This window comes from Malurus melanocephalus, unplaced genomic scaffold, assembly GCF_030028575.1.
Source record: "Malurus melanocephalus ecotype Western Australia unplaced genomic scaffold, MMel_1.1 scaffold_349, whole genome shotgun sequence".
In the NCBI taxonomy this organism is placed as follows: Eukaryota; Metazoa; Chordata; class Aves; order Passeriformes; family Maluridae; genus Malurus; species Malurus melanocephalus.
Genome location: NW_026623581.1, coordinates 374,603 through 392,938, shown reverse-complemented (window position 1 = coordinate 392,938; position 18,336 = coordinate 374,603). Strand labels below are relative to the sequence as shown.

Below are 18,336 nucleotides of genomic sequence, written 5' to 3'. Positions count from 1 at the left end.
CCATTCCACAGCTCCCACAGCTCCCGCAGCTCCCGCAGCTCCCGCCACTCCACAGCTCCCACAGCTCCCGTCACTCCACAGCTCCCGCTGCTCCCGCCACTCCACAGCTCCCACGGCTCCCGCCACTCCACAGCTCCCACAGCTCCCACAGCTCCCGCCACTCCACAGCTCTCGCCGCTCCCGCCATTCCACAGCTCCCACAGCTCCCGCAGCTCCCGCCACTCCACAGCTCCCACAGCTCCCGTCACTCCACAGCTCCCGCTGCTCCCACAGCTCCCACAGCTCCCGTCACTCCACAGCTCCCGCTGCTCCCGCCACTCCACAGCTCCCGCTGCTCCCGCCACTCCACAGCTCCCACAGCACCCACAGCTCCCGCTGCTCCCGCCACTCCACAGCTCCCACAGCTCCCGTCACTCCACAGCTCCCGCCGCTCCACAGCTCCCACAGCTCCCGCCACTCCACAGCTCCCACAGCTCCCGCCACTCCACAGCTCCCGCCACTCCACAGCTCCCACAGCTCCCACAGCTCCCGCCACTCCACAGCTCCCGCCACTCCCGTCACTCCACAGCTCCCACAGCACCCACAGCTCCCACAGCTCCCACAGCCGCACTCTCAGCGCCAAAGAACAAAGGTCAGTCACTGTTCGGGACACGGCACAGCCCACGGGCTGTCGGGCTCTCCTCGCAGCCTGCGCGGACACGTCGCCAGTCCAGAGGTTTTTCCCCTCGGCACAGCTGCGGCTGCCTCACGGAGCGCAGGCTCTATTAATATTTTACCACCGGATTCCCACTCTGTCCTCAAACTGTTTTGCAAGCAACCGGGATCAGACGCAGTGTCTCCCCAAATTAAGATATAAATGTCAACATGAGGCACGGCAACATAAGCATAACGTGCGTGCCCAACAAGGATGAGGAGAATTTATCTGCTTTTGTTCCCACCACCCCSCTCCCGTGTATCTACAACATCCTTTTCTCCGCCTGGGGAAGAAAGCAACAACCAAATACTTGGGAGTTTTCGTATCATCATTATTCAAACAGTGACGAGGTAGCCAGAAACACAGGATAAATGCTGAGTTCTCATAGCAACACACCTCTATGAGCAAGGAGATTAAACTCTTAAACGTGTTCCTTCCTCAAGCCTCCGGTATTTGCCAGTCTCACACCAGCTGTGACAACCAGCACCAACAACTCAAGCCATTTCTCACTGTCCTACCAAACTAGAAACAAGGAAGAATTAAGAAGATGCTTCTTCACATCTGCTTTCTGTAYGGAGCAGTATCTTTTTAGTGCACGGGTTACAATCTCATGAGAAACAGTTACAAACACGCTACCCMAAAAAAACTTTCATTTTTCCATCTTCCTGTTGCTGTCAACTGCTTGAGACCRGGCCCTCCCATGCGATGCAAACAAGGAAACACATCTTAGTGTTTAAGCTGCAGATTCTTTTGTTCTAATAACATGGCAGCTAAAAACAGCCTTTCCTCTTCCCTGGAGCAACCTCTCAWTGCGCTCACTTATGCAAGGCACCCTTTATTCATCCAAGAAGTAATGACTATCCAAATGCTAAAACCCAGTATTCAGCACAGAGATCACAACAACAGTAAGAAATTCCCTAAGACATCCTCAGAATTCAACTCTTGAGTATCCCACTGGGCAGAGGGAATCCAGTTGATTCCCTCCAAGTACCTCTGATTGGGAGCTTTCTGTATTTGTTTCATTCTGTCCAAGCCTACCACACCACACAAACAAGCAACCACCACTCCGTGCACAGACTTTTTATTTTTTCCCCTTTTTTTTTGCACTATGTCCTGTGGCAGGAAGGTAATAACTGACCACAGCAAAGGACATTTTACTACCTCCATTTTTCATTTGTTCGAGTGTACAAATAGCCCAACAAGAAAAAAAAAAAAAAAGGCAGGGGATCAACAGCAAAGGGACACTGGCACCTTGCTATGATGCTAAGATCAATTGTGCAATGTGTTTTGGCACATTACACCATTTACCTTCACACATACCAACTGCCTTAACTTCTTCCTCCTGACCTCATGCTTTAAGATCAGGCTTTTAATACATTGGGGTAATTTTGCCCAGCTAAGGCTTTAAAAGGCAGTGTCTTCCATCCTAGAAAATTAAATAAACAGGTAAAGTCATGCTCCCCAATCAAAAAATTCTACAGCTCGTAGAATTCATTCAATCTTTCACACTCGGGTACGATTTTCAAAACCTCTGGAAGACCTTTTGTTATGAACCGACATGCGATCATCACATGCCCGTATTGATGCRTGTGTCCGTGCCAATAGCTTAAATCACTTGATCTCTGAACAATCCTATGACTCATGACATATGCATCCCATAATTTATCATGTTTGCGCTATGAAAATGCACTGGAGCAGCATTGCCTCAGCAACATTTACAAGTCACCTTGGCAACAAAGCAGCTTTGCGGCTGCTCTCAGATGCCCGGTCTCAGATGCCCAGCAAAACCTAAACGAGATGGGAGAGAACCGAAGCACTTCCACTTTACAGCTCAGATTTAATTGCTCATTAATTAGCTAACATGGCTACCTGCCTTAAATTGGGCCTCTAAAAAAATTAAAAAGGGCAAAACAAAAAGCTGAACAAAACAAAAGCCCACCTCTTTTACCCTTCTCCAAAAGRCACAACAAAGCTTAAGAAGACTCCCAGTACAGCAAAGCCATGCACTGCCAAGTCAGGGAAGTTTAAGGAACCGGATATTGCTTCCAAAAAAGTCTATACACGTGCAGYACAGCCAGGAAAATCAGCAAGTCCCAGGACAAGCTAATAAAAAGCAGTTTCCATCCCATCAGATGCCTCTGTAAGCATCACCTGCCCGTGTTATTTAGCCTTTTGTTGCACTGGCAGGTTTAGAGGAGCCAAGGGGGCCGGCAGCTGCCAGGGCCCCGATCAGCTCTGGTGCTYCATGCCAAGCACGGCTGCCACCGTGCCGAGGCGGCAGCGGGGGAGCCCTGGGAGCTGGCTCCGTGCCACAATCACAGTTCTGGATGCAGTTTCCTTCTTCCCCGCTGACATCGGGCAGGTGAAGCGCCGGCTGTGGGGGCAGAACAGCTCGCTGTTTCACTCCTAAATTCCCTCCCCGCACAGGTAAAAGGCACAGCCCCTTTCAGCAAGCATCAGACAAACATGAAACAAGGGGAAAACAACTTCTCAAGCAGCAAGATCACTTTCAGGAGGCAGAAAGGAAACAGAAGACGCTGCAGACCATCAGCTCGTTCCAACTGAGAGATTTAGAGCCAAATGCACCAACAGCATGGTCAGAAATTGAAGGCAAAGGGAAAGAAAGAGATGAACAGCTCTGGCTCTCGCTGAAGGGGAAGGGAAGGCAGAGCTCACCAYTCGATCAGTGAGAGATGCACTGAGGCTGCTGGTGGCTCAAGCCCCAACAGAGAGCCCAAGCCACCACAGTAGAGGCATTCAAGAGGTGTGAAACTCTGCTTCCTGATTTATCAGCTGCTATCCCGAGGGGCAGGAGGTGAACCGCCACGRTAAAAACTTCTTCTGAGACCTGAATCTGTACCGGTGAGTATTTGCTGCTGCCCAGGCGGGCGCACAAAAAAAAGGAGCTCCCTCAGCAGAACAGATCCGTGCTTTTAGGAGTTTAGACATTTGGCCAAACTCTGAAATGGCCTGTTAAGTCAGAGCTAATTAGCAGAGGAGAGGAATGAACTAACATAAGACTGAACATACTTTCCCTGCTTCCAACAGTTATTTAACAGTCTCAAACACATTTTAGCCAGCAGATTCAAGTGCCAGAGATCTCACTAAATGGTGAATTTACAGACAAACCGTATCATCAGCCTTTTGCAAGGATGGGGGGAGGGGTTTCAGCACACAATTATGCTCTAACACTCATGGTCTCCACAGCCCCCCGCCGCCCCTCCCCAAGCAGCCCCGTGTCCCTGAGCAAGCCTGCCTGCCCTCCCTGTTAATCCCCTGAGCCCCTCCCTCAACTCCAGAGCCCCTCGATCCCCCTCTTTGCTGATCCCTCTTTGCAGTCAGAACAAGCCAGCAGGACTGCTGCTGCCACTGCTCTTCCAGCTTTCCAGCACACCCAGGGTGGAATTTAACAGAGGACATCACCAGGGCATCCCAAGTCATCTGGAGAGCAAGGAAGGCTGTGATGGGGAGAGCTGAGGCAGCAGCCTGCCCAGCTCCCTTTTAGCACAGGGAGGGCAAAGGCAGCTGTGCCTTCCTCCCCACAGCTGCCTCAATACAGCCCGGAGAAGGAAAAGGTTCTCCAGAGCTCAGCCTGCCTCTCCCCACGCTGGTACCCTCTCCACTTCCACAATTACAACTTTGCCTTGCTATTCTGCCAGGCTGATTTTTGTCRAGGCTGTTATTTCAGCGATAGCAGTGCCACAGTAACTTGATTTAGGTGAGTAACCGAGCAAGTACGATTGACCAGCATGCTCTCTGCCAAAAGCATTAACAAAAGACCAGAACAATAATTCAAAGTTATTAAATTGCCTGAACGAAATTTTCTACTAGCCCTACTCATGAATCTCCACCTACAGAAGAGCACACTTTACCACCGAGTTACGCAGTGGTGCACACACACACACACACACTCACGGAACAGCCTGCAGTGCATATCCTCTTATTTTGCAATGTTTCCAGCATAGATTTTTTTTTTCCTGAGTTGTTCAAAACAAAGCAGCAACAGAAGGAACTGATCCATTCCTTAAATACATAGGTAAAACAAAAAATACCTGTGGAAACTGACAGAAGCCATATGCTTACCAAGAGCGGAAACAAAAAGGAAGCACTCTTTCTCATATACAGTAAAAATCCCCCTTATAMCATTTATTTATTTTTAAGTTTATCTTACTTTTAGGACATTGTATTTTCCATAGTCCTCTGACACCCTGCCACAGCCTAGAGAGAACTGCCAACTCCACAGGGAATTTCACAGACTCTTCCTGCAAGAACCTGCGCTTCATGCACCTCCCCAGCCACTGCAGCAGAAGTCACCCAGCCAAAGAAGCTTCTTACCATTTGGAGTTGTTCGTGCCAGCTTTTACAGATAAGCCAGCCTGGCAGATCACATCCTTTCCCACTTCCCATCACTCTTCTGTCCTCCATCCTTGCTTTGCCTGAAAGCTGCAAAACTGGCATATCTCAGTGCTACCGCAGCTTCAGGAAGCTGAACTCCTTCTTGCTTGCCTCTCTTCCCCCATCTCCTTTCTGCATTTAAAATGTAAGTTTGGACTTTTGCTTTCCCTGRCTGATGTAGTACCCCATCAGTTAAAAGGAGGCTCTCTCTAAGGCAGTAACTCAGTGACAGACAGTTAACTATCTCCTGAAAAGCAGGTACAATGGCAACCAGAAACCTGCAAACTCCAAAACAATCAGAGAGGGTGAAGAGAGCCGTGGCAGCTCAGYACCTGCAGAGGATGAGGCCAATGACTTTCACCAGCCACACGGTGAGAACACRAAGATTTGCTTGCTTTGCTGCAAGCTGCCATGGCACACAGACACATACACGCTTCAGAAAGCCATCTAAATTCGCTTACATCTGTCATTGTCATTTTGGTCAGCAATGGCATCTTCCAGAGCAACAGACTTTGGCTTCTTTTCACTGTTTCCTTTCAAGTTTTCCCAGTCTGCCTGGCTGAATCTGCAGACCTCTGAGTCTTTGGTAGCTGTTTGGCCTTCTCTCTCTTTCATCTCCAACTCTGAGAAGCGCATCATTGCACGCTAGAAAGAGAATTGATATGAAAAAAAAAGTCTTGCAATAAAAACTACTTCATTTATCTTACCTTATATGAAAGCATTTCCAAAGAAAAAATTGACTCAAAACCAAGGTTTCAGATAGATAGCTAAGGGTAGGAGTTTAACACACCTGACTTGTAAAACAGGGTTCTAGCATCTTATAAGCAAATAGCCACAAAATTCTTTCATATATAAGTATATATATATAAAAGATAATATAGAAATGTACATTGTATATAAGACAAAAACATTCCACTTTGGAGGTAAAAAGAGACAAAACCAAAAAGAAATAAAATAAAATAAATTAAAAAAAAAACAACAACACAAAACTGTACAATGAATAAAGACGACCATGGCCCACAAACTTCCCTTTGTGTATTTGGAAATGAAATTTAACTCAAAGGTTTATGTAAGAGTCTAGTAATAAAAATTTGAAGACTGACCTCACAGTAAGCAGCAGGTAGACATAAAATACTGTCCTCTTGTAATCCTTCCATCTATGTAATTAAAATGGGCACTCAATGGATCATTTAGATAATTTCATCCATTTTTATAAGCACAAACCAATTCTTTTCTTAACAATGCAAAACAATTTGGCTTAACTCATCCCTTCATTAAAAGTATAACACCCTAAGAATATTCCTACACAATATCTGTCTATCATCCCTTAGCATCAACCTCAACACCGCTCCTACTCTTCCCTACGCGATCGCTTGGCACCAGCRTTGCCTGAGACCCGCTAACGCATGGCTGTGACTCCTCACCATCCAACGGCACATTTGGCATGCTAATCACAACTTCTGGGTGCGCCGTGCTAGCTRGCACTACAGCCCAGCTGAGACATTACAGCCAGCGCCAAGGTAACATGCACGCCTGTCCGACTCCCCTTGAAACTGCACAAACATTTCATTAACGTGCATTAACATTTGCATCAGATCTTAGAAAAAGCCCTTTAAAGCTCACTAGCCCGTACATATACCTAAAAGCCATTCACACTGTTCTTTACATCGCCTTACTCTCATTAACAAACTTACTCGGCTCTTTAAAACCGTTACCGGCGCGTATGCCCCAACAAAAAATTTTCTGGTTTCCCCACCTGCGTTGCTTCTCTCAACTTTAAAAACTCAACTGTGACTTGCAACAGAGAAATAACGACAAAAAGCGCGGCGGTCGTTGGACCGCGCGGACTCACCTGCAACGCRCGCTGCTCCCGGCTGAGCTGGCTGGAGTCGGCGTAGAGCTCGGTCGTCACACACTTGAATCGGTCACCTACATAACCGGCRGAGTTTGCGATCCTCTTGGCCAACTTAGACGGCTTGGGTTTCAGTATTTTGCCATCAGCAGACTCCACGTCATCGGCTCCATCTTTGGTGTAGGTCTGGCTGGCATCGATGCTTGGCGGCGCGGTCCCCATGCAGAATGGCTTCGCGTCCTCCTGCACCTTGCCAAAAGCCAGAGCTGGAGCATCGCTCTCGTGCGCGCYTTCCAAGAAAACAGGCGAAGGCTGGACCGCCACTCTCTCTTTAGGCTGGCTCACAGATAAATCTTCTTTCCTTAAGCCGAACACTGATGAACTCTGGGCTTGCTTGAAATTATAGGTTTCGTGAACATCATTATTTCTTCCAAACTCCTCTCTCATTACAATAAAATCTCTGTGCTGCGACGCCTGCTCTACCTTGTGCTTTGTAGGGTCATTAGTCTGATTACTGCTTTCTGTRGCAAAGCTGGCTTTCGTTACGTTTGCTTCGCTCTTAGCCTCTTGCTCGTCTCGCAGAAGATCCGGGAAGAGGTGTTTGTCGCTTTTTGCAGAGTTTTTACTATGGCCAGAGCTCTGGTGCAATTTCACGCTCTTGTCACCAGGCATTTCGAAATGCATCTTCCCGCCACTCTCCAGGAGCTCTGGCACCCGGCCCCGCAGAGCCGGGTCCTCATAGCGGACCCTTTCGTGAGATCGTGACCTCCGCTCTGTCTTCTCCTCCTTATTGATCTCCAAAGTTGAATGCTGCAACAGCATGGGGTGCACCATCCCCACTCCCAGAGCATCCTGGTAGGTCATGAACTCCCCCCTCCCAGCTGGGAGGCTGTAAGGGAGGCCGGGTTTGGGAGCCAGGTGGGTGGGGTAGAGGCTGCCATTGGGCAGCAAGACAGGGTGCGGGTACACATGTCCTTTGCTGTGGAGGGTGAGAGGGCTGATGGCAATCCCCTCAGGCACCGGGTACGGGAGGTAACTCCTGGGGTAGGGCAGAGGCGGGGAGCGAAACGCCTCGTTGGGAGGCAGGAAGATGGGGCTGGAGGCCAGGGCAGTCTCGGTTGCCTTGAAGTTGGCTTCCTGAGCACAGGATTTGGCCACCTTATTGCTGTGTTTCGCAGGGGTGGCGACGGGCTGCCCCACGTGCTGTATCACCGAGGCCGTGCTCTCCGCAGAGCTCCGGGCCGTCTTGGCGCAATCCACGTTGGCATTGGGAGCTGGTGACGCTGACGCCGGCCGCCCCCCCGCTGACACCGTGCCTGAGACACTGCCGACCACTGCCTCCGTGCCACCCATCCTGGGGCAGGAGGAACTCCGTGGCTGCGGCATAACCCAGTCCAGTGCCTTGTTTTTCAGCTGGACATTCTTCCCAGCCTCCTCACTGGGGCTGGGACCRGGAACGATCCAGGAGGATGGCGCCGTGCTGATAATTTCAGGCCTGTAGATGGGGCAGCTGTTTCCAGGAGAAATGGTTTCTTTTTGAACAATGTCACTGCCTGGCAAGTGAGTCCCCCCTCCTGCCCTTCCATGCACCAGCACCGTTGGCATAATTTTCTTACCGTGCTCTGACTTGCCAACAGTTTCCGCATCAACCACTTTCGCCGACAAGTCCAGCGGTTTGTCGGTGACGTCTTTGGTCGGGGTCTGCTTTTCCAGGAGTGGGGGAGACCTGCTGTCTTTCCGGTCRTGGCCAGCTTTCCGTGAGTGGGGGGCAGATGGCAGGGGTGCCTCCCCAGCATCACTGCCTTTGGGAAGCTTCCCGTTGGAGAGGCGAGCGGGTGGAAATTCACTGGGGATGTTCACATAGGGCTTTGGGAGGGTAACAGCAGAGGAGGGAGAGGTGGTGATTCTGGGGAAGTGTTTGTGGAAATCGGCGTAGGCATCCCCAACCTGGGCGGGCAGGGGGAGGCGGGGGGACGGYCGGGGCGAGTGCGGCAGCAGGAGCGCGGGATCTGCTGGCAAGTTGGCAGGGGCCGGCTTGGCRGTGGGGACCCGGGGCTGCTTGCTGCTCTGGATGTGCGGGTAGGCGTGTGTGTCGACCGGGGTGCCAGGGCTCACCCCCATCTTCCACGACAAGCTCTTATCCGGACAGTGCACCAAAGGCGGGATCGCTGGAGAAGCCGAAGTAGTSGAGAGCCTCATGGGCGACGCCAGCGATGAAGGGATGTGAGGGGCAACGTAGTGGGAGGGAGGCAGGTATAAAAAACGTTCACCGCTCGTACATACGGGCGAGTAAGCCAGGTGCTGCGGTAAGCTGTAGGTGGACTGCTGAGGTAGCAATGCCTTGTACATGTTCAACGAATACTTAGTTGGTGAGTCAAGGAAAGGGTATATGGTGGGCGTTGCGCCCTCCATGTAGGGGTTTACCCAGGGGAGCCTTAGGTAACTAGCACCATTGACACCGAGGGGACTCTGCCTGTCACCCGCAGCTCGGTCCAAACCCAGCGTCTCCCCYGTTGGGACAGAGTTTTTTTGTATTCCAGGTGGCGTTTTGTATATAGAGCTGAAGCCGTTTGGGGCTTTTCCAGAGACAGCTGCGCTTTCCACCACTTCGGGGGGATTAGACTTAAACTGTATCTCTGGATTTCTCTCAGGAGTAAATCCCAGGCTGGCTATCGAACCCGTWGCATCCCGTGATTTTTCCGAGCCAAGTCCGCACAAGCTGGAATAGACAATGCCACTGGGGACTCTGAGTCCTTCTCGCATGAGTCCAGACCTGTCCATACTCAGAGCTGCAAGACTGTCAATGCGATGTGCTGTAGTCGCATCCACCTTTACAGAACAAGAAGCATGTTACTTTCACATCTCACTAACACGACTACCATTCAAGCTACAGATAGATCAGCATTTTGKAAGAGAAACAGTAACAATGCAAACATGCTGCTTGTTGTGAAAACGTACAGAGGCTGATTACACTGGAAAATGGGAGAACACGAACCTATGGAGCAATATGTGTAACACAGCAAACATCAACACCAATCTCTCCAAATCCAAAATTCAACAGCCAGGAACAAAGGTGTGAGGACCCAAGCAGCCAGCAGTGACCCAGAGACRATGCTCAGTGGCACCCTTGCTCCTGTGCAACCACTGGCTCCTCAGTCCCACACCTGCCAGAGCAAGAGGATGTGGGCTGTGGTGTGGAGMCCAGAAAGGGAAGGATGGAGTGCCTCTCCTCCTCATCCTCCTCCTCCAGGACCTCTCCCTCCACCACAGCTCTGCTCCAGGGATCGCCACTGCCACATGATTCATGGGGCAAGGCATCTGAGGATGCAGCATGAAGAAAGGTCTGCCATTGAATTTCTTTCCCACCTGCTGCTTCCCACGTACAGTCAAAGAAAGAAAAACCCCACCAATTTTGCTGGAACATTGACATACTTAAAGCTCACATGAACTACTTTTGTTACACATGCTGGTATTCTGCATGGCATTATTTGTAACAGCAAAATTAAAAAGCCAACATCGATACAACAGCACACATCACAAAGCATCAAGAGATTAACAACATAAATAAAAAAAAAKCCCAAATTTCACTGTTTCACAGAAACAACTCGCATGTGCCCAAGCCACTAAGGCTGCAACAGGAAGGTGTTTTAATCATTTCCCCAAAATGGATCGCATAATAACAGCCAGGGGCGGGAGTCATGGCGGGGAGGACAGGCACGGATTCATCTGCAGCATGAAGCTTTAACTTCTTACCACAGTGTGATTCAGGTGATTTTCTTCCCTCAACTCCAGTCTGCTTTTCGGTGCATCACCATCATTAACCGGAATTTTCCTACTGAAAAACAGAAACCTAGTATGTGAAAACATCCTGCACATCTCGGATCAGTACAAGATCGTATCACCTTCACATTTTGATTCCCCCAGAGARGTCCCATGAGATAAAATATTTATCCTTCTCTGTACCCATGCATGGCAGCTAGTCTGAAAAGCAAGGACCTTTTGAAAATAAGCATAAAGAGTTTTGACAACAAGAACACACTAAGCATATCTCAGAGCAGCCTCTTTCAAAACCAGCAGTTTTTGCCAAAAAAACTTCTCTTTTGCTTCCTGCCCTTTTCTTTTTCCAAGGGGAGAACGGACCATTTTAAACAAACTCTGTTCATATACCATCCATAAACACTGCTGAGGATTAAATTAAAACACACACGCTAATAACATATGAACGTCAGCTCTTCCATGCTAAAGAGGGAGCTGCACATCTGTGCCATACCAGTGTTGCAGCACTGGGACTTGTTATCACAGAAATCACCAATAAAGAATATACCTTAGTGCCAAATTCCAAATCCCAGGGATAAAAACTGCTGACACGCAGCAGAAGGAAAGTTTCAGCATTACCCAAAAGAACTCCTTTCAATCAAAGTGCTTAAAGGCACATCATCACCATAAAGCAGAAATGTGATTTTAATGCATTTGTTTTCAAAAGATTCACCTTTTCTGCAAGTAGCACATACAGTTATTAGCCCTAAACAACTGGGACTGGGAGAGGAGGGTGAGAAAGCAAAGTGAGAGGAAACTTGGCCGTTTTCCTTCAGCTTATGTTTGCAAATAYTATTCCCTGCAAAGACCAAAAACTTCCACCAGCTTTYTGGAGGCTCTTCACACAACAGTGAKAACAGSGGCTGAGAAGACAGAAAAACACTAAAGCCACACAARACTGGCACAGAGAAACAGAGGCAGATCTGCAGCTTCTGCTCAGCATCATTTTGCCTTTTAGAAAGCTGGGATTTAAGGGAAGGGAACACACTACAGGGCTAGTGTCACCCCAGTTAATTTGATCAAMAACTGAATTACATTCAGCAGGGAAAAAAGGTGGGGAGGAGGAGAAATACTTGTGGGAGACAGACACTTCTGATCCTATTTCACATGACAAGCTGCTGGTCCAAAGGCAGGACAACCAAGCCACCGGCACGAGCCCGTCTGCTGCAGAGCATCACCACAAGAGCACGTGCACTATTTGGTTTCATTGCCCTTCACAAATGCAAAATAATACATTAATTGTAAAAGCACAYTCAAAGGCTGCTTTGGGGGCGTCCCCGCCTCACTGACCCAGGTTGCCTGTTCACGAGTAAATCAGCATCTGCTCTACTGCTCTCAGGCATGTCTTGACTCTCTCCCTTTGCCCTCCCTCCAAGCTGGGCTGATCTCGATACAAGGTGGCAGCTTTCTGCTCCTGTATTAGGGAAGCGAGCAAACTCCAAGACCTCGCTCTGCAGAACTACAGTGTGGTTAAACTTGCCAGAAGCTTAAATATTTACCTGTCTTCATTAATTCCACACATGCGGACCCTTTCATTGCTCATCCAGCTATGAACGTTGCCATACAGGGGGGTTGCAGAAAGCATGACGTCTTCTTAAAAATCAACGCTTTTCTTCACAGTTTTATATTCTATTAAAAAAAATAAAAAAGTAGAAAAAGAAAARTAAGAAAAAAAAAAGTTGAGAAGATTTGTCTAGGAGGAAGTGCAAACATCACAGCGGAGCAGCCAGCCTCCCTCCGGGTAATTAATAATGAATGCAGGATTGGTGCRGGGAGTGAGCTGCCTACGTTAACCGCTAAGGGAGATACCCAGCAATAAAGGAGCAAATTGAGGGCATTTATAGGTCAGAGGAGATGGATCTTTTCCCCAGYGCGCATCCAGAAAATTAAGAATCATTCCAGACTATCGACAAATAAAAGTTTCTCCACAGCATTTCATTTCCACAAGAAATGACTCAGCCGRCCAAGTACACACACCAGTCCCCAAATCTTCCTCTCTCACAGAACCAAGGAGGGAGACCCCATGAGCTTGGGGAAACATTCAAACAACCCACAGGCGCTCACAAAAGCCCTGCATAAGGAACACACAGGAGCAGGAGAGCATGGCAAGAACAACCGCTAATACATACCGCGTGTATTAGCTACGCTGATTGCTGATAAGGCTTTTACACGAGGACTTAAAACTGAAGAGACGCTGCCACAGAAGGCATCTAAATAAAAACCTCCCTTTTAGCGTCTGCACATGACTAACTTGGAGAAAGGGGTTAAAAATAGTAAGTGGGTTGGCGAGCTCCCCACCCCTTGATTTGATTAAGCACGGAGCCCTGGTGGCTTCTGCATCGGAGCTGCTGCTGCTGCTGCTGCTGCTGCTGTTGCTGCTGCTGCTGCTGGGAGTGCTTTCAGTAATTCAATGATGCCTGCTCACTCCAGGGAAAGAAATCATTAGCGGGCTCACTGGAGAAGTATTAGCAGTCCAAGAGGATCGGCGCTGTGTGCAGCCGGAGAGGCAGGTGAAAGGTAACCACATTTTCGCGTCCAGYGGCAGAGAGGGAAAGGCTTTTCCTCCCCTCTACCTTGCCTAATGCCACCTCCGCTCGCATTAAATTCTAGTTTGCTGCATGAGCGAAGTGTCAGGACAAGCTGCGTTTTATTAACAGGATTATCGCGGCGCATGATTTATTCCAGTGCAAGATTTTAATTGCTCTTCGGAGGTTGAGTCGTTTCTTTTGACTGAGCTTCAGCCTGCATCCTGCTGCTAAATGCTGGGTTAATAAGTAGGGGGAGCCTTTAATGCACAGGATATCCCTCAGCTCTTCCTCTCTCACAAAAATAGAAGCCTTTAAGCAGGAGGCATGATACTCCTTTTACACACACACACCAGCCAGTAACGGGCGATTGACCACTGGGAGTTTAATGCCTAACGTCTCCCAAAGCATCCATGCTTCCCCAGCAAACTCATTTCCTTTGTCAGGCTACAAAATATGCAAATGATCACTTTGGCATTTAATGGGGAAGAAGCCCAGATTGGGCCTTTAACACAATACTTCACACACGTTCAGAGAGGTTTAAGAACTGAAACGGCAGGAAAGCCTTGTTCCCCAACACTTTTTTCTCCCCTCAGAGAGGCCTTTTGTGCAAAACTCCACGTCTGGAACAAATGTATATTAATGAAACGGCATGTTGACCCTCCTTTCTCCACAACGGTTAGCTTTTCCTAATGAAGTCCGCACGAATCGCCGCGAGGTAACAAAAATCCRCGGAGGTTAGTTACCGCGCTATCATTCAAAAGGAGTTATTTCACTGGAAAGACGTTTTCTGGACAGATTTACTGGTTTCCAGATGCGCCGCTCGTAATGTTTTCAATAGAGGCGGCAGCAGCACGGAGAGAGTGATTTAGGGTTTTACRTAAGGTTAGTAGCCACCCCGTGCGCTGCCTCATCTCTAAGGGACAGACACTGGCTCACAGAAGKGCCTCGACGGCGCACAGCTCCGCTCCCCAAGCCCCACTTTCCTTTGGGGCCACAGCTCCCCGGAGGGGCTGCCTGGTTTCCTCAGTGGAAATGTATCATTAAGATAAGSCGAGGTGCCTGAACTAGAGCCCATCAATCCCCTGACACGTGCAGATAGCCAAATGCTTTAGTTGCATGGGGGGAGCGAGAGCTTCCCCAGCCAAAGCGGGTAATCTAGAGGCCCCATGTCCCACAGCCACCACCACCATCAGAACAAGGGCAASACCCGCCGGGTCGCAGGGAGCTGGTGGGACGTCCCAGGGCCACTGGGCAGGTCAGAGCCCGCGTCCCCGCCGGCTGCCAGCCCCTTCCCCAAAGCCACCCCTTGTCGCTGTGTGTGTCCCGGGTGTGCGCGTGTGCGCGGTTATAATCATCGCCGCCCTGATGAACTTCTTGTGAACTGTTTAAAAGTGGAGGTCTGCTGAACGAGCAGCGGCGCCACTGCCAGCCATAATTTCATTGCAACAAGCAGCAGACTTTTAACTCTTCGCACACCCTGTCCCTCCCCCTCCTGTCCCCACGAGCAGCTGCCTGTCGGGGATGCCGGCGCGTAGGGGACTCCAGCGGCTCGGCCAAACGCAGGCAGCGCCAAAAGCGCTCTGCTCTGCGGGAACAGGGGGGGGACAGTGGCGAGGGCGTGGGGGGCACCGCGCCTATTTATACCCAGCTTCCGCGGGGGTGGGCGCAGCAGGTCCCGTTATGCAACCTCGACGGCGGGCTGAGCGCCCCAGCGCACGCAGGAAACCGAGGACACGTCTRTCCCTCCCTCCTCCTGTCACCCACGGGGCCACAGCGCGCCCCAGGGCGCCGCAGCCCCCCCGGCCACCCCCGCTGCGCTGCGCGGCGGGGCGCGGAGCGGGGCTCGGCAGCCCGAGCGCGCACGGCATTTCCTCCGGGAGGTGTCTGGCCGATAAAGCCATTTGCGGCTAAATATAGACGGTGATGCACGGAGGAGGGAGGGAGGGAGGAAGGGAGGCGCGCTGGGGGGGGCGGGGGAGAGTGAGACGCGCAACGCACACGCGGTTCCGCAGCGATGCCGCCGTGTGAAACCAGTTGTGAAAAGCGCCTGCAAGCACTAACCTGCCTCCCGGCGTGCCGAGCCGAGCCGTGCCGAGCCGAGCCGAGCCGTGCCGCGCCGGGAACACCCACCCACCTCCCGCGCTGCCCGCGCCCCGCCGGCCCCGCGCCGCAGAGGCAGGCACAGGCACACACCGCACTGCTTGGGCAGCTGATTAAAAAGGGAAACGTTTGGGTCTCCCTCGCAACGTCAACAGACTTTTGGCAGCCATTGACGCCAGCAGCAGCAAAGTTTTGTTAACACGCTCCTGGCGTGGAAACGAGAAAAACCCGATGCCCGCAAGGGAGGGGGAGAGGGAGGAGAAGGAAGACTCCAGTTCTCCGTGCCTCCGGGGGAAAGAGGAGGGGATGGCATCGCCACCCGGGCCCGGGCAGCCAGCTCTTCCCCCCTCCCCCTCCAMCCCCATGACCCCGGGGTGCCCGGCGGCGAGTTTGCGAGGTGAAAGTCTCAGCGAGGGTCGGGGGGGCGGGGGGTGGAGGAAGCCCGGCGGGGCCGGCGGCTGCAGCGAGCCAGGAAGCGGGTCGGGAGGAGAATTGCAGCGGCGCACGAGTTCCCTTTTGGCGCCTTTACTCTTTTCCACCTCCGAGCTCCGCCTGGCAGCCCGCCAGTTTCCACTGCACAAGCCACAGAGCCGGCAGCAGCAGCGGCAGCATAGCGGCAGCCGGCGGGGAGGGCTACGCGGAGTATAAAAAAAAACCTCTGCGAGAGCCGATGGCACCGACGGAGCGCCGGGCGCTTCRGCAAACAACCCGGCCTTTCCGATATTAAAAACGATGCAATAAATTACCGGCTCTGATCCCTCCCCCACATCACACCCCCCTTCCCCCGCCCCGTCGCCGCCCGGTTCCAGGCCACTGGAAGGATCATTTCTAGATTTGTGAAAATCCCGGAGAGAGAAGTGAAAAGCAATCGGGAACTCGTAGCGATCTACTTCGATTAGCCCTCAGCCCCGTTCATCTGGAGCTTGATTTAAAGGGCAGCGCTAGCGCGGTATTTATAAGCTTAAATACGGGCTGATGCTTATGAATGTGTTTAGGTACCTCGTTTATCTTGTACCTCCGACTTACATATTTACGACTTACAGAAACAACGACCTGTGCCACGGCTAGAAAGGAGACTTCAGAGACACCGTATTGCTGCACCGTTTACAATGCGCCGTATAAAGCTCAGGCAGCAGCCAGCGATCTAATATTAGACAAGTGTTTAAAGAACAGGGTTGGCTGCGCTTTTTATATACATATATATAAAAAATAAAATATACTGTGCGTTATTTTTTGCAATCTCCACACGACATCACCGCTAGTGCCACGTTTTATAAACCAGAGGAGGAAGCTGCAGACTAAGTAGCCGCCGCACGGATCCGCGGATTAGAGAAGAAGTTTGACCTTTACCCGGGACGTGTGGCATTTCATTTAACCATAAAGCTAAGCACAATGCGCCAGCGAGATCGCTAAACCGATTTAAAATACATATTGAGTCATGCACGACGGTAGTGCATCTCGGTTTAGGCAGCGTGCAGGCAGCACAAGGGGGTCGGCGACTATTTTAAGGCTCCTGCCGCAGCCACCCCCATCGTCCCCGTGTCCCCCGTGTTCCCCCCTCCCGCGGCTCCCACACCGTCACGTGTCGAACAGCGACCGGGACTTTCTGCCGTGTAAACACGGCGCGGCGGAGCCGACCGGGGGCACCCGGGGCCGCCGAACCAGCGCCTACGCCCGCACCAGCGCCACTGGGGCATCCTCCCCGGCCCGGGCACCGCCAAACCGAGCCGCCCGCCGCTGTGCGCCCGGCTGCGGCCCCACGGACACACCCTCGGTGCAGCGGGGCTCCGGCGGGGCGGCCCCCCCGGCACAGGCGGCCCGAGGGAGCGGCGGCCCCCCCGCGCCGCCTGTCACGCCTTGGACCCTGCACAGACAGGCGCTGCGCCGTAGCGGCAGCGGCGCGTTCCCCTTTCCCATATGCTGCGAGGCGAATCATTGCATCGCTCTCAGCTGCCGGCGGCAGCCAAAAAGGGGGAGGAAAAAAGTTTTCAATTAATGATAAGCCTAGGAACTGGGGAAGGGGGTGGGGGAGGAGGCCAATGAGGGAAAGTTAAAATGGCTGGCGATCCTTCAAATAACCCTGGCTGCCTTCCCCTGGAGCCCAYACGGCACCGCCTGCCCGCGGAGCCCCGGGGGAAGACTGGGACACCCAGGCACACGCTCCTCGGGGCGAAAGCTGCCTCGGGGGGCCAAAGCCGCCTCCGCACACCGCGATGCCCATACCTGAAGGTTATGGGACATTCTCATGGCGGGGGCACTTCACGTCCCCCCCCCCCCCCCCCCCGTCAAAACACATCGTGGAGATGCGAGAGAAAGGCTACAAATGCTCCCACACACACAATGGGGGGAGGTGAGGCGGCTGGTACCCAACTTTGAGGCATCACCGCAAGAAGGATTTCCCAGAGATTCGCGGGAAACACCGACCCCGTCCGCCGCACTGGCGGACCCGCACCGCCGCTACGGCGCCCGCCCCCGCGGCCCCCTCTCCTCCCCCGGCGCGGGCGATGCCTCTGGCCCCCAGGCGCACCCACGGGGGCGGGCGGAGGGATGCGCGCTCCCGGGGGGGCCGGGGGATTCCTGCCGCCGCTCCGGCCGTGCCGGGAGAGAGGCTACTGGAGGAGGCGGTGGCGGAGGAGGGAGCCACAAACCGGCTCAGCCGCAGGAACCCCCGGGCCCCCGCGCAGACGGGGCGCCCTGGAGACAGCCCGGGCTTCCTCTCCTCGCCCACCCGCCGCGGCATCTCCCTACCCAGGCCGTCCGCGCCATTTTAGAGACACACACACACACACACACACACACATACACACACACATACACACACACAGTCACACACACGCGCGCACGGGAGCGAGGTTTCCGCTGCCGCTGCCAGAGACAACAGGCAGCAGAGCCGAGCCCGGGCTGCGCAGGCGGAGCAGCGGCAGCAGTGGGAGAGGGACACACACACACAC

General features: G+C 52.3%; 1 protein-coding gene across 7 annotated transcripts in view; it reads right to left on the bottom strand.

The window, feature by feature from the left end:
- The window catches only part of BCOR (BCL6 corepressor), an 83,337-nt gene that overhangs the window by 27,723 nt on the left and 37,278 nt on the right, over positions 1 to 18,336 (bottom strand). For 5 of the 7 annotated variants that reach the window (XM_057378228.1, XM_057378226.1, XM_057378231.1 and 2 more), the window contains exons 2-6: positions 12,257 to 12,386; positions 10,695 to 10,776; positions 6,942 to 9,770; positions 6,193 to 6,246; positions 5,551 to 5,734 (exon numbers count right to left, since the gene is read on the bottom strand). In XM_057378228.1, coding sequence (XP_057234211.1) covers positions 5,551 to 5,734; positions 6,193 to 6,246; positions 6,942 to 9,770; positions 10,695 to 10,776; positions 12,257 to 12,342 — 3,235 coding nt within the window. In that variant the 5' untranslated portion in view covers positions 12,343 to 12,386. The remainder of the gene's footprint in view (positions 1 to 5,550; positions 5,735 to 6,192; positions 6,247 to 6,941; positions 9,771 to 10,694; positions 10,777 to 12,256; positions 12,387 to 18,336) is intronic. The other 2 variants (XM_057378230.1, XM_057378232.1) reach the window with 1 other exon arrangement.